At 46.2% G+C, this 25,623-nt stretch overlaps 2 protein-coding genes across 7 annotated transcripts in view; one reads left to right on the top strand and one right to left on the bottom strand.

Moving 5' to 3' along the window:
- The first annotated feature begins 8,608 nt into the window (after positions 1-8,608).
- On the top strand, positions 8,609-22,247 carry CCNE2 (cyclin E2). Of its 6 annotated transcripts, none has more exons than XM_080583100.1 (12): positions 8,609-8,689; positions 10,653-10,691; positions 10,775-10,883; positions 11,070-11,129; positions 12,249-12,400; positions 14,507-14,642; positions 16,758-16,904; positions 18,101-18,196; positions 18,443-18,577; positions 19,394-19,505; positions 20,339-20,493; positions 20,884-22,247. In XM_080583100.1, exons 2-12 carry the CDS (start codon positions 10,678-10,680, stop codon positions 20,983-20,985), a joined length of 1,218 nt encoding a protein of 405 aa, XP_080439226.1. In that variant the 5' UTR covers positions 8,609-8,689; positions 10,653-10,677; the 3' UTR covers positions 20,986-22,247. The 6 variants fall into 6 exon arrangements, with proteins under 6 accessions (XP_080439226.1, XP_080439228.1, XP_080439224.1 ...); XM_080583102.1 differs by lacking the exon at positions 8,609-8,689 and adding an exon at positions 8,924-9,039 and having other exon boundaries at positions 11,073-11,129; XM_080583098.1 differs by lacking the exon at positions 8,609-8,689 and adding an exon at positions 8,924-9,039.
- INTS8 (integrator complex subunit 8) overlaps positions 21,058-25,623 on the bottom strand; it is a 23,496-nt gene continuing 18,930 nt past the window's right edge. Inside the window, exons 22-27 of the mRNA XM_080583094.1 lie at positions 24,424-24,527; positions 23,641-23,691; positions 22,907-22,980; positions 22,749-22,813; positions 22,618-22,661; positions 21,058-22,412 (exon numbers count right to left, since the gene is read on the bottom strand). Coding sequence (XP_080439220.1) covers positions 22,296-22,412; positions 22,618-22,661; positions 22,749-22,813; positions 22,907-22,980; positions 23,641-23,691; positions 24,424-24,527 — 455 coding nt within the window. The 3' untranslated portion in view covers positions 21,058-22,295. The remainder of the gene's footprint in view (positions 22,413-22,617; positions 22,662-22,748; positions 22,814-22,906; positions 22,981-23,640; positions 23,692-24,423; positions 24,528-25,623) is intronic.

Raw genomic sequence — 25,623 nt, 5'->3', positions numbered from 1 at the left:
AGCAGCAGATACTATCTGGACTTCAGCAAGGCTTTTAATGTCTCCTGTAACATCCTACCAAACCCATAAATTTTGGACGAAGTAAGTAGATCGAGCAGGTATATTGAAAACCAGCTGAACTACTCAGCTTTAAAGGGTTGTGATCACTGGCACCAAGTCTATCTTGAGGCAGGTTGCTGATGGTGTACCTGAGGGGTTGATTCTGGGTCCTATACTGCTAAACATCTACATTAACAGCCTGGCTGCTGGAGCAGAGTGAACCACCAGCACACTTGGAGACAGCAGGGAAGTTGTTGATCCTCCTGTGCTGCTATTCAGAAGGACCATGACAAGCAGGAGCCTCATGAAATTCACCACAGGGAAATGCATTCCTGTACCTGGGGAAAAATAACCACTAGCATCAGTTCAGGCTGGGGGCCAATTGGCTGGAAAGCACCACCGCAGAAAAGTGCTTGGTTGTCCTAGTGGACACCAAGTTGACTTTAAGCCAGCAGTGCACCTCATGGCCTCAAAAACTAAAAGCCTCCTGGGCTGCGTTAGGAGGAATGGTGACAGCAGGTTGAGGGAGATGATCCTTCTCTACTCAGCGCTGGTGGGATGTATGAGTGCTGTGCCCAGTGCTGGGCTCTCCAGTGTAAGAGAGCCATGGACGTAGTGGAGCATGTCCAGCAAGGGGACAGCAAGATGATAATGGGGCTGGAGCCTCTGAAACAATGCAGGGAGGCTGAAATCTGGGGTGGTTTAGACGGGAGAAGAAAAGGCTCAGGGGGGTCTTGTCAATGTGTGTAACTACCTGAAGAGGGCTGATGAAAAAGAAGCCAGACTTTTCAGGAGTGCCCAGGGAAAGGAGAGCAGCTGATGGGGTATGATCTGAAATAAAAGGAAATTCCATTTAAATGTTAAGAAACAGGTTCACTGCTCTTCTCTGGATTGTTCTTTTAGCTTTTTCCTGCAGTCAGAGATCCTCGATCTCCACAGTTTTTCAAAAATCATGGAGCGTGGTCTTGCAAGGACACCAGGCAGCTTTCTTAGAAGGTGGGATGCAGCCTGCCTAGCCACACGGACTTGTATGGGTTCCGTTTGTGCAGGTAGTCCCTGATTTTATCCTCACTTGCTGCTGGTTGATCTTCTCCTTCTTGAACTCCTTCAATAAGCTCAGGGTCCTGGGAGACCTTGCTGGTCAAGGGTGAGGCAGGGAGGGTGGTGAGCACCTCAGCCTGGTCTGTGTCCTCCACCCTGGCCTCATCAGTGAACGATTCAAGTTAGCTGGCTGCTAACTCTGTGTGTGTTCAGGCTTTTTCCATAGAAGTTTTGATGGTTCTTAAGTGTTTTTTTCCCTCTCTGGGTCCTCTGAATAGAAAATATACCTCTGAAAAATCCACAGAGCAGCTTAGCTTCTCACAGCTACGATGAGACTCGTTCTGCCGAGCCTCACTTCATGTGTAAATGAAAGTGGTGCCAGTATGAAAAACAACAACCAAAAAAACCCACTATTTCTTTGGCTGCTCTCACTTCATTAACTTACATTATCTGCAGATATGTGTGTCCCGTGAGTTAATCTTTTCTGAACGAAATCTGTGGATCTCGGGGTTTTCTTATGATTTTACCCCCTCACTGCCTGTGACAGGATGGAGAGCAGGTTCCAGGTAGTTACATTTTTCCCCATGTGTGTTTATCAAGTATATTGTTAACGTCAAAAGGCCACTTCTGTCAATTGTAGTTGCTGAATTGTTAAATTTGAACAAACCGGGGGACAAAATGATCTATTTCACTGATGGTGTTGAAATGGAATTTGCGCAACAAAGCATCCGTCGTCCCAGAGCAAACAGAGTAAAAACTTTCATTTTCAGATGTAGATTTTGTGGCCTGTATGTTTATCAGAGCAGTGAATGTATGCTGAGACGTAGTTTCTACAGAAGAAAGTTTGATCTATTGTTTTGTATAATCATTTCCATGCAGATAATGCAATGTAGTTATACTCACAGTGGTCCTCTTGGGGGTGCTTAGTTCAGACCTAATGCTGCTTTTTAAAGTTAGGTTGGACATCTTCCAAAGTATCATGAACTGGTTTCTTTTAATTTCTCTGTGCCAAAACAAAAATGTTCATGTAGAGTCATATCAACAGAATCCTATTGACTGAAGTTCTCACCTTACAACCTAACTTCCTGTTCATATAAATCCTTGTACATCTCCGATGAAGCTATGATACTAATTACTGCTCTCTGAAAAGTAACACTGATGGAAGCACTGTGTTTTCTTGTCAAGTTGCTCAGTATCTGCTTTCTTTGCCTCAGCTGAATTCTTTTGGTGCATGTTTATAACCACAAAATGTTGCCACCTCCACACTTCAGCCATACTTGCAAGCAGGGCTCAGGCTTCTTAGCACATACAGAAATGACTCATCAGAAGAGCAAACCGGTGCTGCTCTGGCATGGTTGTTCCCATGGCATAGTCACAATAGGTTGGTATTTGAATAAATAGGAATGAAGCGGGACTTAACAGGGTGCGCATCAAGTTTTGTTCCTCAGCCAGCCTTTTATTTCATGAAAATGCTATCTTGAAGCTGCTGCTGTATGACTTCAGAAGTTAAAGTCTCTTGACATAGAACCACAGAATGGTTTGGGTTGGAAGGGACCTTAAAGCCCACCCAGCTCCACCCCCCGGCTATGGGCAGGGACACCTCCCACCAGCCCAGGTTGCCCAAAGCCCCATCCAGCCTGGCCTTGAGCACCTCCAGGGATGGGGCATCCACAGCTTCTCTGGGCAGCCTGTGCCAGGGCCTCACCGCCCTCTGAGTGAAGAATAACTTCTACCATCTAATCTAAATCTCCCCTCTTCTAGTTTAAAGCCATTCCCCCTTGTCCTATCCCTACACCCCCTGACAAAGAGTCCCTCCCCAGCTTTCCTGTAGCCTTCTTTAGGCACAAGAAGACTGCTATAAGGTCTCCCCTGGGCCTTCTCCAGGCCAAATAACTCCAAATCCCTCAGCCTGTCTTCATAGGAGTGGTGCTCCAGCCCTCTGATCATCTTTGTGGGCTCCTCTGGACTTGCTCTAACAGGCCCATGTCCCTGTGCTGGGGGCCCCAGAGCTGAATGCAGGCTCCAGGTGGGGTCTCTCAAGAGCAGAGCAGAGGGGGACAATCACCTCCCTCACCCTGCTGGCCACGCTGCTTTTGGTGCAGCCCAGGACATGGTTGGCTTTCTGGGCTGCAAGCACACATTGACAGCTCATGTCAAGTTTCTCATTAACCAACACCTCCAGATTCTTCTCCTCAGGGCTGCTCTCGACCCATTCTCCACCCACCCTGTATGTGTGTTTGTTTCAAAGTTTTGTAGGCAGGTAGATAGTTGAGCCCCGAAGTACCTTAATGAGGGAGCTAACTATGTTAATTTCATGGATGACCAAAGGAAAATGAATAATAGCAAAAAAAAAAAAAAAAAAAAAAACAGCGAAAAACAGATAAGAGTAACAAAACCAGGCCAGGAGCAGACTCCAGATCTCAGCAGACACGGGCTGTGTCTGAGGTCTATACTTTCTTCTCAAGCACAGCTTTCACTTTGTTATGTCAAAGCAACAAAATGACCCAGTCAGGAAATATAATGAAAATGTGATTATGCCCTAAGATCATTCTGAGTGCTAAATAATCCCATGTAGTGGGGCTCTGCAGAGAGTTGGTAGAGGTAGAGTGAGGTGGAAAGGGGTAGGGAGGCCTCAAGTTTTGGGGGCATGTGGTTAATGGCCAGCTGCTACCAATTTCAGCAAGGAAAGAAAGAAGATGGGATTATGAATAAGAAAGGGAGGGCTGATGTGGGCAGAGGTATCCCTTGTCTATACCCAGTGGTGCAGTTCACCTCTAACTCACCGATCTGTGGTGTGAAACTGAGGAATAGGAGGTGGACGTTGTCTGTATTAAATGGGGAGGAAAGAGAGGAATTCAGCTTCTGTGGCCAGTGAGAAACCAGTAAGCAGCTGAATTAATAGGTTCACCTTTACCAAATATCTCCTCAGAGTGTGTTGTTTGGTGCAGTTATTATTTCCTGCACATCATTCTTGCCTCTGGAGAAGTCCATGATGTGCCCTCATCATAGCCAAGGTCAGGGCTATGGTGAATCATAAGTAAAGTCTTAGTCCCCAGGCATTGAAAAGGTTTTTGTTACAGTGCTTGAAAGCTGGAGCATCAGCTGTAAACACTCTTCACCTTGCATGCTTGGGAGGGAAAAACCTGAGCTCAGGGCCCTGCTTTTGACCAGGTGATGTGAGTCACCTACATGAGGAGCTGCATCTGCCTGCAGTCAGAGACTGAGCCAGGGAGAAGAGGGTCTGCCTCTGCAGCCTGCTTCTCCTGGCAGCAGGGAAGTGATATTTCCTAAAATGCTGCCCGCTGTAGGAGAGCATGGTGAGGATAAGTTAATCTATGTTGATAAAGAAAGCACTGTGTTATTGTCTTACTTGCTTTCTTGTGACCTGAGATTCCTTCTTTTTCCATACCTAAGCTTAGCTCCTGCTCCAAAAGGCTTCATGTTTACAGCCCAGTGGTGAAGCAGTGCTGGAAAACATCAGGTCTTGTTATTTCTCTGGGCTGCAGACAGGAGCTCAAATGCAGGGGTAGATAAAGACAGATTGAACATTTGGCTGTTAGTTACAGGTGCTGCTCCCTACTGCAGAGATGCTGTCCTTATTGAAGTTTGAGTGTGGGCTTTGCTTAGGAAATCAACCATCAGGTACGAGGAGGGTTGTTTCAAAGGTGTTTCCCCCTTTGTGCGTTGAAAGTGGGAGTTTAAATGTCCAGATACAGGAAAGAATATGGGTCCTTAACAGAGCATGGATGGAATGCCTCCTATATAAATGGGCATTAAAGAAAAGATAACTAGTGAGAAAGTCACATCATCTCAAGAAGAAAGAAAGAGGCTACTAACAAGAGTCAGAAGAAGATACTCCATTAGCTTGGTTTATGACTGCTGGGAACGTGATGGTGTGTACTTCTGAATGCAGGTTTAAAAGGTTGGTAACTATAGCTGGCTTTCCTCACCCCACCCACTTTTAAAAATGTGTATTGAAAAAGAAAACCAGGGCAAAAAGGAAATCCAGCATTGTATCATGTTATGTTGTTGTAGATCCGATTCTGCAAACAGTTACCTTACTCTTGATCTTTCTTTTATCATAAAAATAACTTAGTGCTTGTTGCCATGAGCTTATCTGATTGCCATATAGACTGCCTATCAATAATTAGTCACTGTCTGCACTGTTGCTGGTGTTGGCCTTAGAAAGACATATTCATATGCTTACAATTAAAAAGTTTACTGTTATATTTTGCTTTTATCTGACAAATTTTAATAACTGTAATATGGACTCTCTCCCCTTGAAATCATTAAAAAACAAAATAATAATACAAAAAAACCAGTCAATTTTGTAGGGTCTTAAAATATTTCTTAATGCATATTAGAGTGGATCCTGGCTTTCTGAAAGAAAATGTCTAAAATGAAGCAAACACGAAGCTAGTAGAGCTTTATAGGTTCTAAGAGAAAGCAAGGGTTTTGAAAACTTATGGTTTTGAGTTATCACATGCTATTCAACAGAATAAAAACAATTTGGGAAGGAAATTACATCCTACTAAAGGATTCCTCTTTAGAAGGGGTATAAGCTTTTTGTGGTGCTTTGCTTAGTCCAGGTAGCTGAAGTCATTCTGCACTAAACAAACTCAAATCTCCTCCTAAAAGCAATGTGGTTTTTCCACATGAGAGTCCTGGCTCCCTTTCCTTTAACTGAGTTATTGGATGGCTTTGACAACATGGATGTGACTCAGAAACAAAATCTAGCAGCACAAGCAAATCAACCGTGCTAAAACTTTTACTGCAACAAGACAGGAATACGGAGGCATATATCCCATGTAATTTTGATCACAGTGTAGCCACGTGCGAGTGTTTACAATGAAATACAGCTCCCTTCTTTAGGACCAACCAGGTGGATTTGAAAGCCCTGGGAGAAGAGCAGTACTGAGCATGCTTGCTAAGCAGGATCTGGGCTTTATGGATCCCCGGTAGGCTGTGAGCTCCTTCCGACAGATCCATGCACAGAGAGCCAACAAAAGCATCCTCAGCTGTGTAAACTTGTGAGGAAGGCCCTGTAATTCCCACCTTTAAAGGGGTTCACATCTTCACTGGAACATATCGAGAAGTGGTCATTTGAAAACTTTGAAAACCACAGACTACTCTAAAAGGACTTACAGGATCCCAGCACAAATACTACTTAGTAAGTGCAGTCTGCTTCAAGAAGCTTAAAAATCATTCTCTCTTTTAAACTCATCCCCCTTTAGGAGGCATCCACATAGTGAAGGAGGATGTACTGTTTGTTAACTCATTTGGAAATGTCTCAATGTGGGCTAAGCCACTTTAGTTTTATTGCCACATCAAAAGGTCAGCATATTAGCTTGCATTAAAATCATAATTTCATCGTCTGCAGCAAGATTTTATTACAAACTAAATTCATGGGTGTTTTTTTTTTTTTCTGTACTGCACAAAATGTAGGGGAGAAGTTGCTGGCAGGGCCTCAGAATGCTTACAGGACAGAGCCAAAATCACAAATCCAGCAGCACGCAACCTGCAGCTGCTCACTGCAAAAGGTGTGGAGAAACAAGCAGCACAGTCGTTGCTGCCTTTGCGCCGTGACCCGCTCCTGTTAGGCCTAATCCAATCAATTTTTAAATACTATTCATTCTGCACCGTTCTCCTTTCACGACGTGCCACGGAATTTGTTGCTGATGCACCAAAACTGCTTTGCTGCTCTCATTTTGGCTGGAGTGCTCAATTTGACATCTCTGAGGCCTGGTGCTTTTTTTTTTGGGGGGGGGGGGGGGGGGGGGGGGGGAAGTACTTTGTCTCTCCTCTCCTGCCTGCCTGTTCAGCAGTTTCCAGATCTCTTTAACAAGTTAGATGTGGCAGGGCTTGAACTGCAGCAAGCCACTTACAGGCCCAAGGGGGGATTTACATTAATATTTGCCCAAGTGCAGGAGACTGTCTGAAGTCAACGGAGTGGGAGATAGATCCAGACAGCAGGATGCGTCCCGCTTGTGGAGCACAGCAGAGACCACCTAGCAGAGCTCCTTGCTGCAGGCTGCGTCCACCTTGGGCATCGTGAACTGCAGCAGAGGTTATATTTCCTGAAACAAGCTGGTGGAATACAGACAGTTCGCAAAGATTGTTTCTGAGTGTCAGTAGGCCTGAACGGATGATAGTGATTTTGCTTTTCATCCCTTTTGAGCCACGAACAGAAGATTTCCTTCATGATAAGGATGGGAACAGCCGTTCCGCAGAGCTGAGGAGGCCGGGCGGCTCAATGGCCACCTCGTGCCATGGCTGTGCACGCTGCTTTGCTTGAGGTTTGCAAGGAATCATCGTCCCCACGCTGCCAGGAGCTGGAAGCACCTGCAGGTGAGAGATGGCCCTGGATACCCAAAACCCGTCATCTGTTAAGATGCTGTCAGTGATGCTGCCACAACGCCTTGGTGAGCTGCGCTGCCTATCCTCTTCCTCCGTAAAATGGCAAAGCCGTCAGAAGGTAAGCACGAAAACCTGTTTATCGTGGTTAATTACTACAAGAGATATTGTAAGATACAGATATGTTTACTCTTTGGTAGCATTACACTTGGGAAAAGAAAAAGCAGAAGTGAAGAAAACGATGATGAGGTGGATTTACTTGAAGGCAGCTGTGGCGTGTCTTCACGGGTGTTTTGCTCTGCAAAAGAGAGAAAGCACCAGTTGCTTCCCGTGTCTAAAATGGCTGTGCGCAGCCTTGCGTTGATGGCATGTCTCCATGGCGTGTTTTTAAGAAAAATGTAATAAAACGAAAAAGAGGGTTTTCTTTGGTTTAACTAGTGTGAGGTCCTTGCTTGCCAGTGGATTGTGTGGGATTAGCAGTTCCTAGAAGTGAGGTTTATCTTGGCTGGGGGATGTCCCCGCTGGGCCTGCAGGTGCCATTTTTGGGTGACTCCAGACGGATGCGGGCTGTGTGTGAGGAGGTGTGGGGGCAACAGGGGCTCCTGGGGCAGGTAGTCAGGTGTTAGGGTGGGTTGCCCAGGGAGGTGGTGGCGTCACCGTCCCTGGGGGTGTTCAAGGAAAGGCTGGACGTGGTGCTTAGGGACATGGGTGGTGCTGGTGGTAGGGGGGTGAGGCACATGGGTGATACTGGTGGTTGGGGAACGGTGCTTAGGGACACGGTTTAGTGGGTGATACTGGTGATAGGGGTACAGTTGGACCAGATGACCTCGGAGATCTTTTCCAACCCTAACGAATTCTATGATTCCCTGCTCCCGCCCAGGGCTGCGCTGCTTTGACAGCCCAAAACCACATTTGGGGGGCGACTTTTGAGGGAAAGCTGAGGAGAAGCCCTTTTTTTTTTTCCTCAGATCTGACAATCTCAGGGCGCTTTGACTACCCGGGGAGCCGCCACCTCAGGCCGAGGACCCGCCAGGCGCTGAGGGCGCGGAGCCTCCCTCAGGGCGGGGCGGCGGGGCCGTGTTTACATTCCGCCGCCCGCTGCACGCTGCCGCCCGGAGCCGGGCCCCCATTGGCGGCAGCGGGCGGCGGCTCCGCCCCGGGGCGGGGACGCGGCGGGCGCGGGGCTCGCGGGGACCGCGGGCACGGCTCGGAGCGGCCCCGGCACCGGGCGGGCACCGAGCGGGGCGGGATGGGGGTACCGGGGGGGGGGGGGGGCGCGGCGCGGGGATGCGGCAGGGCTGGGGGCGAGCCGGGGAGGGCGGGCGGGCGGGTGCGAGCGGCGGAGGGCGAGAGGGTGCGGGCGAGCGGGGAGGGGGCGGCGGTAACGCTCCGCGGGGGGGATGCGGGGGAAGGGGGGGTAACGGGGTGCGGGGGGGGGTGGGTAACGGGGTGCGGGGGTCCCGGCGGCGGGGCGGCGTTTCGGCGGGCGGGGCGGCGGAGCTGTCTGCCGCCCTCGCACATGCGCAGCGCGGGCTCGAGCCGCGGTATATAGCGGCTTGGCGCCGGCGCCAGCTGAGCAGCGCGGCCCGGGCGGTGGCGGCGGAGGTGCGCGGGGAGCGGGGCCGGGACCCTGGGGGGGGGGGGGGGAACCGGTGTGAGGGGGGGGCTCCGGTGTGCGGGGGGGGGGATGGTGGTGGGGATACTGCTGCTGGGGGGGTGCTGGTGGTGGTGTTGGTGCTGCTTCTGGTGATGCTGCTGATGGGATGCTGCTGCTGATACGATGGGGGTGATGATGATGGGGGTGATGGCGGGGGTGCTCGTACCGGTGGTACCGGCACAGCCCCGGGGGGGAGCCGAGGGCACCGCGGCGGCGGCGGGAGGAGAGCGGCGAGGCGGGCAGCCCTCCCGCCCGGGCACCGTTTTGGAGGGAGAGCGGCTGGGAGGGAGGTGGGGGCGGCCCCATCCGACCCCCAACCAGCTCCCCCCCCCCCCCCCCATCAAAGCCCTCGGGGGGGTGCCGGTGTGAGCGGGGCCGGGGGCCGCCCGCCCGCGCTGCCGGCCGGGTTTTGGGGGTTTTGGGAGGTTTTTGGAGGTTTTGGAGGGAGACGGGCGCGGTGGGGGCGGGGAAGCCGGCCCCGTGCCTCTTGGCGGGCTGACCCCGGGTGCCCGCCCGCCAGCACCCCCCGGGCACCCCCCCGCGGGTCGAGGCCCCCCCGGGACACGGACCCGGCCGGGAGGGGGCTCGCTCCCCGCCGTGCCCCCCTGTCCGCGCGGTGAGGGGGGTGCGGGTCCCATCCCCCCCCCAAACCCCCCTCAGATGAGGGGTCCCCGCTGGGGGGGCTCCCCCTGAGCCTGGGGGTCCCCGTGAGCGCGGGGGTGCTGTGCGGGGACCCCCCCCTCACCCCGTTCCCCTCAGGTTTTGGAGGGAGCCTGGCTCGCCTCAAGGCGGGAGCCGAAGGGGGGGGGGGGGGTGTCTCGGCGCTGCCCTGCCCCCTGCAGCAGACCCCCCCCAGGCACCCCTCACCCAGGGGCGAGGAGGAGGAAGAGGGGGGCGGCGGGGGCTCGGCGCTTTTTGGAGGGAGAAGCGAGCGCGGGCAGCGGCGGCGGCGCCCCCCTCCCCCCAGCTCCCCCCTCCACGGCCTCGCTTGGCCCCGGGAGCAGCCGGGACCCCTCAGCCCGGCTCGGCACGGCACAGCCCGGCTCGGCTCGGCAGGGCTCGGCTCGGCACGGCGCAGGCCCGGCTCTGCCTCCCCGCTCTCTGCAAATTGGCGCGGAACCGGCGCTGCGGGGCCGGCGGGAGCGCGGGCGGCTCGGCGCGGCTCGGCACGGCTCGGCACGGCAGGTGTGGGGGCCGGGACCCGGCTGGGTGGCTCCCCCGGGGGAGCTGCTGCCCCCCGGGTGTGCCCCCCCCCGTGCCCCAGCCCGACCTGCCCCTCTGCCCCTTCTCGTTCAGGGAAAATGGCTTTCACAGCCCGGGGGAGGCTCAGGCTGGAAATGAGGAGACATTTCCTCTCAGAGAGAGCAGTCAGGCTCTGGGACGGGCTGCCCAGGGAGGTGGTGGAGTCACCGTCCCTGGGGGTGTTCAAGGAAAGGTTGGACGTGGTGCTTGGGGACACGGTTCAGTGGGTGACACTGTGTGACACCATCTCAAAGTACAGATCTTACTCCCAGCTCTCTGAGGATGCATTGACTCACCTTCTGTTATTCCTTTGGTCCAGGTAGAGATCCTAGGACCCGAAGAAGATGTCAAGACGCAGGTAAACCGTCAGCGTTACTATACACCCTGCTAATCTGCGTTCATCTCGCTGCCCCTCTCCTAACGGCGCGCGTCTCTTTGCAGTAGCCGATTGCAAGCCAAGCAGCAGCAGCCACTGTCATGTCAAGAGGAGTCTTCACAGGAACTGCAGGCACCAGAACATCTCCAGACCAGAAAAAGGAGAACAGCAGAGGTGACCAATCTGGATGACTTGAAATATTTAATAATATTGCAGGTTTCCCCAGTCACTTGGATGGGGAAAATTAGAATTCCCTGCAGAATTAGAAAATGGGGCAGGAGTAGCAACAATTCCTTTAGATTTAGAGGTGGGTGTGCTGGTGGTCATGGTCAATCTACTGACATATATCTCTCTTTTCAGCAGGAGATTAAGAAGAAAGAAGATGGGAAAATTGCTAAAAAACATCAATATGAAATTAAGGTAACTCAGCTCTGAATGCTAGTTCAACCTAGGTGAGGGAGTCTGGTTAATATTGGTGGGTGTGAAGTCATGCATGACATGCTAGGAAGTATTGGAAAAGGCAATTTTCTACTTTCAGTTATAGAAAGTATGTCAGCTCTGCAACTTAGCATCTCTTTATACGTTTTTTACTTTTTACAGAGAGTTTTAGAACCAAGTTAACTCCTAGGGTAGTTGCTTGATTCTGACTAAATAACTTTAGATACAGTAAGGAAATGATACATATCTTACATTGCAAGATGACTGTGTAGGAAATGTTCCTGTGTTCAGGGGCAGGTGTTGCCATTCGTTGTCCATGGGATCCCCCTAAATCCACAGAACATGATTAAAGCTCAGTTGTCACCATTTTGAAGGCTGTCAGCCATTACAGCACTACATATGCTTCGCACACTTGATACCTCCCTGGTTGTATTGGTTATGTACAACCAAATAAGTAACAGTGAAACAAGTTACACGCTTAGCTGAAGTAATATAGAATTCTTTCTCTGAAGCTTTTTGCATGAAATAACTTCAGGTTGCGATCCTTTGGAGTCATTGCATGTTTGGCATTGGCAAGCTGAGAGATAGTTCGCAGCTGCTGCCTGCTCGGTGGGTATCTAGCTCTGGAGCTGAGATGGGTGGCTCCTCCCTGGAGTACTAAATTGGAAGATAACCAGTTGCTGAATTTCCACTGAGAAACAGTAGAACCTCCACCCTCTCCTTTCTTTTCCCTCTGAATAGATAAGTAGATAGGACCAGCAACCTACTGTCTTGTTTTCTAGTAGCAGTAAGTACCTTTTTGTTAGGTGCTGTAGCTGTAGAGCTCAAGCAATAGATATACTGCATGTGGGTTCATAAACCAATGACAGATCTCCTCAAGCTGAGTTCCTTGGATTTGTCAAACTCGTTCATATGTTTTCTGTCTCTCTGCTGCAAAAGACTTTGGCATTTAGTCTGTCTCTCTCTTTCTTTGGTTTCTCAAATTGATTTCGAGGTCCAAAGAAAACTAACGCACATTACAAACGTTGTTGTTACTATAATCTTCCTCTCTTTCTATCCTGGTAAAACCAACATTTAAAAGACACCTTGTTTATGTTGCAGAGCTGTTGGCCGCCCACGATAACAGGAGGCATCTCACCTTGCATAATTATTGAAACGCCTCACAAAGAATCGGTAACCACTGACTTCTCAAGATTCAAAAAATACAGGTTCAGAAACCTCTTCATAAATCCATCGCCTTTGCCGGAACTCAAGTAAGTTGACCAGATACAGCAGATGTTTGTCTTATCACATATGCTGAGCTACTGTCATAGTATCTGATGCTGTGTTGTGTTTGTCTAATAGTGGACAATATGCAACCCATTCTTCTACTTGTCTCCTCATCCCACAAACAGTTCAATGTCCAGAAAAACACAGGTTTTATCGCTTATCTTATAAATGCACTGAACAGATCGTTTTTGCCTTTCGGATTTATTCTTTTATAACTTATAAGCTCTTAAGAGGCGCACAGTGGTTAAAACTAACCTTCTTTGTGTTGTTGAAACTGAGTGACCAACAAAGCGGCCAAAATACTAAGCAAAGTTTTCTGTAAGAACTTAAAATGTTTAAATGTTTAAAGTGTTTAAATGAAGATGTTGCTGAAGGGGAACGGATAATCACCCAAGTGGATTATTTCTTGTGAAACTTTTGTGTTAGTATTCTTCAAGTATACTGACAGAAACAGTTTCCAGAGGACGGATTAGCTGACTAGAGAGGATTTTTCGATTTCTGAGTTTCTTAGACATTCAGGTGTGTCAGATAAGTATCCCAATTCTGTTTATATCAGCCCAGTAATTAATGAAGGAGCTGCCAAATTTACTGCAGTGCACTACAGAGAACTACTGCTGAAGTGCATGAGGAGAGAACCAGAGTGTAAAGCTTTACTTTCAGAAGACCTGGCCAGATACACCATGTTTTCACGTGGTTCTGGCTAAAACTTGGCTGGAACTGGGAGATGGTGCGTGCGCTCTGCCTCACTGCAAAGCAGTAGGTCCATCCGTCAGTGGCCTTTTTTGCCAAGCTTTCAACTTGACTGCTCTTCTCAGTATTACTCCCAAACCTGCTGTATATTGCTGAACTGTGTTTTAAAGAGCAATATACTCTTCCCTATATCTGGCAAATAACTATTTCTGTGAGTGTATTTCTGTGAGTGAAAGCTTAGCGCGGAGCACTTCTTTGTTTAAAAATAAAGCGAAGGAAGGAATCTCATGTATGCCTTTAGAAAGTTGCTGGAAACTGCTGGATCCCGAAGACGTGTTCAGGCGCAGAATTCCACACAAGGAGTTTCATCCTTGATGTTCACCTCTTGTCAATAGGCACCTGGTAAATCTGTGATCCAGCCTTTCCGATTACCCAAAGGAGAGGGTTGTTTACTCTCTACTGCCTTATTCATACTTTCCTAATTGCAGCAGGAAGATTGTGATAGGAGATTTCTTGATGCCTGGCCACTAAGAGAGAGTTGTGCATTAAGCAAGTGTCTCTTGCGTGTTTTTTTTATTTATGGTGGCAGCAGAGTGAAACTGATCTGAGTTAAGATTTGTAGGCAGTGCCAGTGATGAGGTCTGTTCAATTTCTCTGCGCTCTTGCCTTGGGAACTACATAACTCCAAGAACTTCACAAGGAGATTGACGTTACGTTAATTACAGCCTGTCCTCCTTAGTAACTGTAGGATGAGAAATATCGAAGGGGAAAAAAAGCCCACATCAATTCATTATAACAATTCCAAATTAAAACCAAATTGTATTTATTATATAGCCATCTTCTTTCTCCTTCCCAGGTAGGTTTGGCTGCTGATAAATTATGTTAGCAGTGAATGAGAACTTAATTTTTATTTCAGTGGCCTGTTTCTAAGCCTCATCTGTCCCTACCTTTTTCTAAACACCAGCTCTCAATGTCTTTCCGGAACTGAGACGGACAACTTCGTGCATGCTGTTTCTTAGGTGGTAGGATGGTTGTTTGCGTGGTTTTGTTTTCTACCTTGCTCTCTGGAAAGCCAAGTTCTAAAATGGCTGAGCTGCGTGTGTTAATGGCCACCTAACTAAGCAGAATAAGAAACTCTGCGTGGCTGTATGTGCAACTTTGGGATGCACGTGTTCAGGTTTATTGGCTGCTCTATAAAACTGGACTTGCTGATGATCTTGGCAAGCCGCTGTGGTGTTGGTAAGTGTTCAAAGTATGCCTGCAGTTTTCTAATTCCTGTAAGGATCTTTTAGGCTACAGAATTTGTCTTTTTGTTCATGAATATCTATAAATCATGTTTTTAATGCTCCTTTTGTGAAGGTGCATGTATACTTACAGTGCTCTGTAACTTTACTCCGTAGCTGGGGAAATTCCAAAGATGTCTGGCTCAACATCCTGAAGAAGGAGAACAGATACGCTCACTGCAAACACTTCACCTCCCTACATTCTAGTTTGCAACCGCACATGCGATCGATACTGTTAGACTGGCTCCTAGAGGTGTGTTCTTTTTGTTGCTTTGTGCTGTCTTATGCCTGTGAAGCAGGCAGATGTAAGCAGAGCTTTTATGTAAAAGATTCAATAGCAAAATGTACTGGAAATGCCCAAACCAGCTTGCAACAAAGGGGTTACAATTTACTACTTTTGATCTTGGTGATGAGCTACATTAAATATCTCCAGGTAGGAGGCACTCAGCATCCCCAACAGGGCAGCAAGCAACAGTTATAAATGTTTGTTCTTAGCATGCTGCATAACTGCCTGGGAACAGGGGAAATGTAGGTGTGGGACACTTCTACTGAGGTAGCTGTAAACAGGTTATTTATGGAGCTTCAGCTTTACACCTTCAGGTGTATCTGAGACAATTGCACCTGCAGTGAGGACTGGAGTTAACGCCCTGGCCCTGTCTATGTCAAGAGCCTTTAGATGCCTGCCCCAACACTAGTCTTCTCTGACTTACTAGTAAATGTCTAATTATATCCTTCAGAGGGAGCAGAAGAAAGTATGTTAGTGACTGACACCTGAAGGCACTTGATGCAGGCAGGTTCTTGTTTGAAAAGGATTGCAGATGGATCATCCCTATCCCAGGCTGGTTGCTGTGCTTCAGACTGTTCCCGTTGTCAGACAAAATGGAGGTTCTCACTCTTGGCAGCCGACCCCACGCGAAGCAGTGCTAGTGCTGTAGAGAGCTACGTTCTGGAACCGTTTCCAAGAACACTCTGTATTATAGCACATTCGAACGCTGCTGCCAAAAGCAACCTTTGCCTCACGTAGTTCTCGCTCATCAGCAGAAGGGATCAGCACAGGTTTATCGGTTCTGTGATACCAAGTGCTCCCGAGGAAGCAGATGTTAGGGTGGCACTCTTGCTGTCTTGATCGAACAGTACTGATAGCAGGGAGTTTCGGGGGAAAGAGGTGTGTGTCTTTTAAATATGGTGTGAATATAAAGATGGTTACACTTGTGTGCTTCACTGCTTCCTTTAACGTGCAATTTACACATCATCTTTGAATTGGATGTGATTTTTAAGTTATCTTAATCTTGAGCTGCTAGGAAATAAACTTTTTTGTTTGGAAATTGATCGCATTGATCTAATTACTGTTGTCTAGCTCAGTGGTTCTGTACGCCACAGTGGAGTAAAATCACAGCAGCTTTGAGTTCTCCAGTAGCTCCTTACGTTGTCTTCTGTGACATCATGTTAGAGATAATACTTAACGTGACCAAGTAATATTATTTATGCTTGGCCAGTACACTTCTGTAGAAATTATACCATTTATTCATGATATGGACCTTTTTAGTTGTGAATCTTGTCTGGAGCAGTAGTTAATCATTTCATAGTAGCTCATCAGGTTGTGAATATTACATCAGCTCCTTAAAAAAAAAAATAGCTGTGGTATTACTGAACTAGTTGCATTTTCAAAGATCAGGAAGGGATGTAATCCACAAACAGGCTTTCGACCTTCTCTTAGGAAATAGCTATAAATAGTGAGATTTTATTCTGACTTTGTATCCAAGTGGAATAAGGAAGCGAGGTGGGAAGTCAGATCTACTTGGGATCTGCTGCCTGGATATTTTTCCCTGTTGTCTGTAAGTAGATTAGGAACTATTTAGATATCTATAAATCACTTATAATTGTAGAAGGGATACAGTTACAGATAAGATGGAGTTATGGTAAACCCACCAAAATTCAGTTGGAGATAAGAGAAAAGAGGAGGCCAGTGACGAGGTTTGAACCCAGAGTATTCTTGATTAAGCAAGTTAGTGTGTGTGTTTTTTTTTTTTTTTCTCCCCCTCAGTCCCCAGTTAGTCTCTTTTCTTTCAGTGGAAAACTTCTGGCTTTTTGTTCTTATTTTTAAGGATGTTGGATGCTATTAATGTTGGAAAAAGTATACTTTGGAAGTGTGGTAGTACATTGTAGATAACCCATGGTTAGATGAGTGTGTGGAAGATACCAAGCCCCATACTAACCGCTACCACCTAAAACACCTGGCTGTGTGATAGTTTGTGGGCGTAAAAGATAAAATCATATATATTATGTTTTACTGTCAAAGCTGGAATACTTTAGTGTGCATACCTTCGGTTTTATAACAGAAAATTGATTTTTTTTTCCTCTGTTGTAGGTATGTGAGGTGTATGCGCTCCACAGGGAAACTTTCTACCTAGCTCAAGACTTCTTTGACAGATTCATGTTGACACAAAAGAACATTAACAAGAGCATGCTCCAGCTCATAGGAATTACCTCATTGTTCATCGCCTCCAAGCTTGAGGTAAGACACAAGGAGGAGGATATTACGTTCGAAGTAACTCAAGACAGTGGTAACATATTTACTTCTTCTGTCTGAATCTTTTGAACTTGGTGGCACACATACAGCACTGCACGTCAGAAGGGGATTTTTTTTTCCTTTTCCTTCAGTTGTGCATGTGTCAATCTCTTAGAGCGTAGTCTTTGTCCCCCCTTTCCTCTGCAGCAGGGAGGGAGAGCACATAAACTTGAAAGGTATGCAAACATGCTAGGAGCAATTCTGCTTCGTTTTGTCTTTTTCAAAACACAGAGCAGTTGGCAAACAATCTCAGGAATGGGTGTGGGACTTGAGCAAAACCAAGCCTGTGTCTCGAGCCTGTACAGCAGGTTGATATCCCTTTAAACCCATTTAGTGGAGTTTTTTATTTCGAGGATAATGTAATCAGCGCAACAATGGCAATGTGATGCGTTGCATTGCACGCTACAGCTCTGAGCCAAGACTGTGTTTTTGTCTGTTTCCTAAATAGGCTGTAGCACATGATAGGCTAAACAGAGAGGCAAATTTGGGATATTGTTATACTTGGAACCCCCCCTGATCTAGCTGTTGCTCCTAAAGCAAGGTGGTGCGCTACAAGCAGTTCTGTTGGCAGGTTCTTTCTTACTAAAACACCTACCTATATGTGGCCCAAACTGGCCTGATTAGATTAGGTTGGCTAAATTATGTTAAGTATCTCTGCACCATTTTGCCAGCTATGATGGCTGTGGGATTTTCTGTTGCCATTTTCTAGCTTTTTTTCTTTTTTTTAATCTGTGTGATTACATCAGCACTAGCTGACGTTATGCCTAAGCTGTATCAGTGTTTTCTAACACAGCAGTGCGCTCTGAGAACGGGGTGGTGTTTACTTTTTTTATATCAAGTGGTATGGCTGAGTAGAAAGCAGTTTTAATGAAGAGTTGCTCCAATTGCTCAGCATTTATTTCCCCCAAAGCTAAAAAGGTTGCAGTAAGTTTGTGATGTTATACAACAGATAACATACAACCTACTTGGTTGAGTATCTCTTATCACGCAAGTTTCAAGTCACTTCATATAACACTTTACTAGTGTAAATTATGTTAATATTTTAATATGGTCTAAAAAGCATTTTCTAGCATCTTCTCAAGCTTTCCTAGAATCATAAGGCACTCTAATCCTGACTTTTTTTTTTCTTCTTCCTTTTAAAGGAAATCTATGCTCCTAAAATACAGGAATTTGCTTATGTCACTGATGGTGCTTGCAGTGAAGACGATATTGTAAGAATGGAACTTATTATGTTAAAGGTAATAGCTTTGTGTTTTTAAGTCCCAACTGAAATCTCACTTCAGCTGAAACTTGTATTTTTATGTCACTTTCTTCAAAAAGTGGTAGGCATGCAATGTAAAATGAGTACTTGGACATGAAATTTTTGAGAATCTGTGCAATAAATGGAGCTAACTCAGAAGGGGGATGTATGGGGAAAAAAGATCAGAGCACGAAACAATTCTTGCGTGGTTTTGGGAGCTTAAATGTTTGTTTAATCTTTACAGGCTTTAAAATGGGAACTCTGTCCTGTGACAATCGTCTCTTGGCTGAACCTCTACCTTCAGGTGGATGCTCTGAAGGACGTTCCGAAAGTGTTGCTACCTCAGTATTCTCAGGAAAAATTCATTCAGATAGCACAGGTAAGTAGTTACCTGTATAGGAAAGCACTGGTTTAGAGTGATTACCAGCACAAGTGAATTTTATGCCCTATAAGCTGTTAGAGAATGCTTTTCCTTGTTTCACCTCACCTCTTACTTTAAGGAATGTGCAAGTTTGACTTTGCCATACAACTTCATACTAAATTTTGAGGAGTAGCATCCATGTGTCTCTGGTCTCCCTGCTCTCAGATATCTTAAGACTTTTCTGTACACTAGAAATATTACCACATAACGCAGTGCTCTGGGAACAGCAGGCAGTGGCAACAGCCCTGGAGGGTGCACAACACAAGCCAGTTAACTGTTTTACCTGTGTCCTTTGTAACAGTGTTTCTGTGTACTTTCTGTGTACTTGGGCTGGAAGGTAGTGTGAGGAGTGTTTCCCCTCTATCCTGAAACTACCCTGGTTCCACTTTTATGGATACATGTCCAGGCTCAGAGGCTTACTAGAATAGACCTAATTCCCTGAGCTACTCTGTAACTTCTTTATTTAAGCAAATACCCTCCTGGAGCTCTGTTGAGTTTCAAGTTGTACTTCAATCTGTGCAAGCAAATTGCCTTGCGTGTTACTGGTAGAAGTACAAAGTGGTTTGCATTGTAACACTGTCAGACCTCCTCTAATTGAACCTGGTGCTGCAGGTAAACCAGATGCGTGCAATTGATTCTGAAAAGAGCGGGGCTGCACACCATGGACTGCAGGAGGGCTAGTGTATGCAGAGCAGTTCCTGGGGCAGGATTATAGTAAAGTTATCTTCTTGTTGAAACTTGTAACTCTTACATCCTCAACTCTTGTTTCCTCAGCTCTTAGACCTGTGTATTCTGGATGTGAACTCTTTGGACTTCCAGTACAGAACACTAGCTGCTGCTGCACTCTGCCACTATACCTCAATTGATGTAGTTAAGAAAGCTTCAGGTAAGAAGCTTTTGTCTTGTTAGGCCGTGACTTCTGAAGGCCCTGATGCATCCCTGATGCTGCTGAGAGTGAGCTGGTCAATCAGGCTGCAAAAGAGCAAAAGCCACACAGACACTAATGGTTCATTCCTCTGCCCTGTGGGTCCCTCTCATCCCCCCAGATTTTGCTTCCTTCCGTTTCAGATATTGCCAAGACTTGAGAGAGAGAAGGAAGCACTTTCAGAAAGCAGTCTTATCAAAGGAAACTAAGGAGAAATTAAGGAGATTCTTGCTTTTAGGTTGATACTGCTCCTCTATGAATTGTTTTGGGAGTCATTAACTGTACATGGTGATTTTGTCTCCTTAAATGTAATTTTAGACAGTCACTCCTGGCTGCCAACAGCATTGAACCTTTGTGGCTAATTCCTACAAGTGTGCCCCTTACAAAGTCCAAAAAAAAAAAACCACTTAAGTTCAGCACTTGTGCACTGCATAAGGTGCCTTAAAGGACAATGATATGATGCAGGTTTCCTTATAGTGTGAACCAAAAAAAAAATCTCACTCAAAGTTACAGCTTACCCTACTGTGACTTTTTCACTTAATTGTTCCTGATAACAGAAACCCTACTGGCCATAGAGCTGCTTTCAGGCCTGTGGTCAGCTCCGCTACCTCTACGTGTTTAAGTAAGAAGCACAAGGAAATGGTGGGGATTTTGGGGAGGATGGTCCTGATTTTTTTTTATCTGCAGTACTACTTATTTTAAACTTGGAACACTTAAACACTTTAGGAATTTTAGCCAGCAAAGACTGTCCCGCTCCATGTTTTTAAATGTTACTACTGTGCTTTATCCTACAGGCTTAGACTGGGACAGCATTTCAGAATGCGCAGAGTGGATGGTTCCTTTTGTGAATGTGGCAAGAAAAGTCCCCGTGAAACTGAAGAATTTTAAGAAGGTTGCGGCAGAAGACAGACATAATATCCAGACGCACACAAACTACTTGGACATGCTGGTAGGTGGCTTGTCTATTTACGGTTCAGATGCTTGAGTGTGCATTACACACCCCTTGTCCGGAGGCAGCTAAGGCTGGCCAGCCAGCTACCTGCTAGCACCGGGGCTGGCTCGCCTGAGCCAACATGGGCATGGAAATGAATTAATACACATCCTTTAGCATAACATGCACAAGCCATAAGCAAAGACGTAGATACCTGGGAATTACCAGTTAGTGTTTAAAATACAGTAATATTTACTGTGTTGTTTAGTATCTCTTTCATTTTATGTTCTGTGACCTAACTGTATTATTAAAATTGTACCAGCACTACGGGGAAAAGCTGCTGCCAACTAATAAGATAAAAAGTAGAACTTGCCCTGGTATTAACTGTTGTTTTCTCCTTCTGTACAGGAAGAAGTTAATAGTGGAGTAGTGTCTACTGCCCCAGGTCAGTTATCACCTGTATCAACAGCAGGAATAATAACACCTCCCAAAAGTACAGAGAAGAAATGAAAGATGGACAACAAACTTAGTGATCAGTTTCAGAACCAAGACTAGGTGCTTCAAAACAAGACCACACTAAAGTTGACTCACTTCAATGCTCTTTAATGATACTCAAGACTTCAGCAGTAAGACATGTCCAACAGAGCATCAGATGGAAATGGGGACCAGCATTTTCCTACAGCCTTGAAAAAAGAAGTTTTAGACCAAGCATCCCTGCCTGTGTCATCACAGGAGGCTGGACTACTTTAGTCTCTTCTCACGTAGGACTCAGTTCAACTCTGAACATTCCTAATTTATGAATTTCAAGAACATGTTTTGAAAGGGCTGAGTGGCATAGTTGGTCCGCTCAGCTTACTTACATGTCACTGTGCTTTAACTTGGGATAGCCATACAGGAGAACGCGGTGCCAGCTTGTACATATTACCTCTTCTTGACCTTTCTTCTCTTGCCTGTAAGTTAGTCAGCTATGAGCTCAGGTGCAGTATTACAGAGGTCAGTGAGTAAGCAGTTCACTGTTCTGGAACCACTCTGCTGTTGGGCTAAGGTAGAGCCAGCCCTGTAGCAAGGTTTAGTTCCGTAGGAGGGGGATAAATCACCTTTTAGGGCTGCCATAAACTTAAGATCCAGCATACCACTGACCTCAGGGAACAGTACGAATAGAAGCGTGCTGCTGAAGTAACCTAACTGGAAGAAGTACAGTCCTTGAAGGAAGGAGTTCTGTTTTACAAGACCCACCCACAAACGTGCAACAGTTAAAAACACAAATAACTAGAACTGGAGGGTAGGAAAGAAGTGAATTGCTGGTATTCTACGACCACTCAAGTCCTAGGAGCAGTATTTTAAGTAGCAACTGTAGAGCTATGTTTTATCAGTGTTCATGAACAGCATTAACTACTGTGTTTTCCTTGGAATGTTTACTACCTCTGCATGTGAGGTGCTTAATTTCTGTCGATGAAGGGACCGTACTGGGCAATACGGCTGCCAGGCCCCCTCCCTCTTTCAAGGTGCTCCTACCTGTGCCCCCTTCAGGGACAACTCAGCGCTGAGCAGGTCATGAAGCTCTTCTCCACTAAGTTCCCAAACTTGAATTCAGAGCTTCTTCAACCACTCCCTCGTGGAAATAGCTGAAGTTGTTGTTTCAGGCCTTCTGTACAGTTTGTAAAGATACGGGGTTTTATTATAAGATTTCATCTATTTCTAAATGAGAGATACCAGACTGTAAATGTTGTATAAAAATTTAAATGAATTCTTAAAATAAAGTTGTGGAAGAATTTTTTTCTCCCTTTTCACAAATTTCATAGTGGTCTTCCAGCATTAGCCTAGAAGTAAAGTTTTGCCATCGCTTGAAGAAACTTCTTCTTTCTTCTCTGTGCAGCGAGCTGTAGGACCTCCTCAGGGTTACTGGCATTCAGCTCTGTCTGGCCAATAGCTTTTATCTTCAACAAAAGAGGAGAGAGGCATCACTAGCCAGCAGTCATTCCAGCAAAGCTAAACCAGCTGAACACAAGTTCACATCAGCATCCAGACTGTTAAGAGTTATGCAATGAAATTAAAACTGGAAGTGGCAATTATTTTCAAAGACTGCTTCAGGGATGGAAAGAAACACTAAGATGTCCCCCACAGCACCCTGTGCTAACTTACCGCTATCTGCCTCTTGTCGGTCTCACCTCTTTTGTGGTGGAGATCTGAAGGTAAATTAAGGAAAAACACTTGTGCACGAAGTCACTTTCTCCAGCCTAGTATAAACTAGGAGTATTCTAACACAAGGATACATGTCAAGTATTCCAAAATGGTGACATCCCAAATATATTCATAATAGGAATCCATGGCATCATGACTGAAAGAAAACAGGTTGGATGAGTAACCCACATTTCCATATGGACATTACATATGTAACTGTCCGTAATAGAAGCTTTACAGTGATAATTACCTGTTTTGTTCCTGCAGTGCCTTGAATGCAGTTTTATAGTCTACTTCTCTGAGGAACTGGCATAAAATAGCTACCTGTAAGGAAAGGCTCAGAGGTGACTTCACAGCCTTATTCCCCCACAAATGGAAATCTGCCACACGATGCACTGATAACCCCACCCAGCTTCTAGACCTAACCAAGAGCTCCTTCTCACACCAAGCATCGCCTAAGCACCTAAACTTCAGGGGCCTGAAGTTCTGAAATATTCTGAAATAACAACAGTAATACCTAAAAGGAAGAAAAAAGAAAGTTGCTTAGTCAAATTTGAAGGGATGCACCTGGCTTCCAGGGTTCTAAATGTATTTGCTAGGCTCTGCTATAGGAGCTATTATAACTTTGTTACTTCCTGGAGAACAAACAACCCCACTGAACAACAATTGCCATGACGTGTGGTTATCTTGTAGAACAAGGTCACCTCTGCAAAAATTAAAAATCCATAACCTAAGATATAAATGGGACAAAACCCCCTCAGACTATTTATACTTTTGCAACATTTCCAAGCACGTATTTAGTTGTCTGTTAATTTGGGTCCCTTCAGTGCCTTAGAAGCAACAGTGACAGAAGATTTTAATGCAGATTGCATTTGCAAAGGAAGTCAGATGCAGTTTTACTTTGTAATAAGTCCTCCCCTCCCCACCTCTGACGTCAAAATACTTATAGATGCATTTTACTTAATACCACGTTTCAGCTCTTACCTGGGTGTGACAGTTGAGTAATGAACAACACTTTATCATTCTTTTTATCACCTACAGAATGGTTAAAAAAAAAGTTTTAAAATGTTAGTGTAGGTACACAGCAACAAATTTATCTATATATTTTAACTAAAAGGGACCAGCAAAATAACCATCTACATTCTTCTAAACCCTTTCCCTGTCCTTGGGCTTTGTGCACACTCCACTGACCACCTGAGCTTTCGTGACGCAGGAGAGTTCACACAGGTATGATGTGTGCTACAGAACAAAGCACAGCGTTTCTGGCCAAGAAGCAGGGCTGCAGCCTACTAAAAAGCTTCGCCTTTAATCCTCCTGCCCACAGGAACAGCCTGACTGGCACTGGGGCAGCATAGTGCTTTACGGGCAGCAGCTCTCGCACCGAGCCGAGCGCATGCTGAGGAGCAGCAGTGCTGATGTCTGACAGCAGAGCGGTCCCAGCCAGGGCTTCAGGACCACTGCAACCTGATGCAAGGCTTAGACGGGGCTGTGGCTGGTCAGAATTAACAGGGGAAGAAACAGCGGTCTGAAACGCTCACTTCCCATGTGAACAGAAACATACAAGGAGAAGCAATGGGATAGGGCACAAAAATAGCCACTTCCCCTGGGCATAGGCTTGTCATTATTATAATGCATTACATATACATATTCCTGTAACTTCTAAGATTTTGTAGTTAGCAATTCTGTATCTTCAGAGGATTAGGATGCTGACCGAATCCAAAAGGTTATTTCTGTACATCTAAATCCCATTTCAACACCCCAACTCACCTGGTCTGTGAACACATCGGGTGGTACCATCTTATTAAAGAAGTCTGAGCATATAGCTCCCGCCTGGAGATAATAGTGAAGGGCTGCTGAGTATTGATTTGTTGCTGTAGTGGGGAAAAAGCCAAAGAAGGACTTTAAAGTAACCACTGCAGTTAGTTCTAAGACTCAGATCAGTTGTTTATAGGATTACTCAGACACTAGCATCTCATTTGAACTCCCTTTGGAGTGTTGCATGTTGCATATCATTGCTTAAAAAGCACTGACACACGAGGAGGTACAACTCATAAGAAACCACACAATCAGGAAAACTAATAACATTGGCAAAGTTCTGACTTCTGAGAATGACTTTTTGCCTTCCAGATGTTTGATCTTAAGTCCATCAGCCTTAGAGTGGAAAAGGAGTTTGCTTCACGGAGCTTAGCACACGGGTGGTAGCAAAGTTTAGTCGGTGTGAGCTAGAAGGGACCATCTGAAGCCACCATGTGCATCTCGTGGTTCAGCACTCATTTTAATCCCACTAAGTTCTTTCTTAACCTACGTGAAGACCGCCTTCTGGGGCTCTGCAGTGAGAGCAGTCTGCTTGCTTCCATAGCTGCTGAAATACAGACCACAAGCCCAGAGTGCTCCAACCACTGCTCCTTCAGGTAGCAACTTTGGAAACTCCCCATGTAAGCACCCTCCTTCTGGGATGCTGCTCCACTTCATACAAGTGGTGAATGATATCACTTTATAACCTCAAATCACTCTCCCATATTTAAGGGGAGAGCCCAAACCTTACCCCACCTTCAGCAAAAAAAAAAAGTCTTCTAGACAAATCCTCTCCTTTTAAATCAACAGGCTAGAGTTTCTGCACTGCAGCTTGCTGCACAACACAGCCGTGCTTCCAGCTCAAAAAGAGGTTTAGAAACATGCACCTTGCCTCCTGCAACAGCCCAGAGCACCAGCAAATGGGGTATGTGCTTTGCCTCTGCTGTCTGCTTTGTTGCCAGAAAAGAATAATCTGGCTTCAACGCTAAATTCCACTAGAATAGAGCCTACAGAAAATTTAAGCACAAGAAATGCCCACCTACTTTTGAGGATGACTATGACAACATCCTCCTCTAGCACACACATCAGGTAGTACCATGCTTGTCTGGCTGGCTTCTCAAAGTTCATTCTTCAGCAACAATCCCTCTCCACTCTCCTTACTTACACTATAAA

This window comes from Anser brachyrhynchus (assembly GCF_964034855.1).
Source record: "Anser brachyrhynchus genome assembly, chromosome: 2".
Lineage (NCBI taxonomy): Eukaryota > Metazoa > Chordata > Aves > Anseriformes > Anatidae > Anser > Anser brachyrhynchus.
This window is presented reverse-complemented; position numbering and strand designations above follow the sequence as displayed.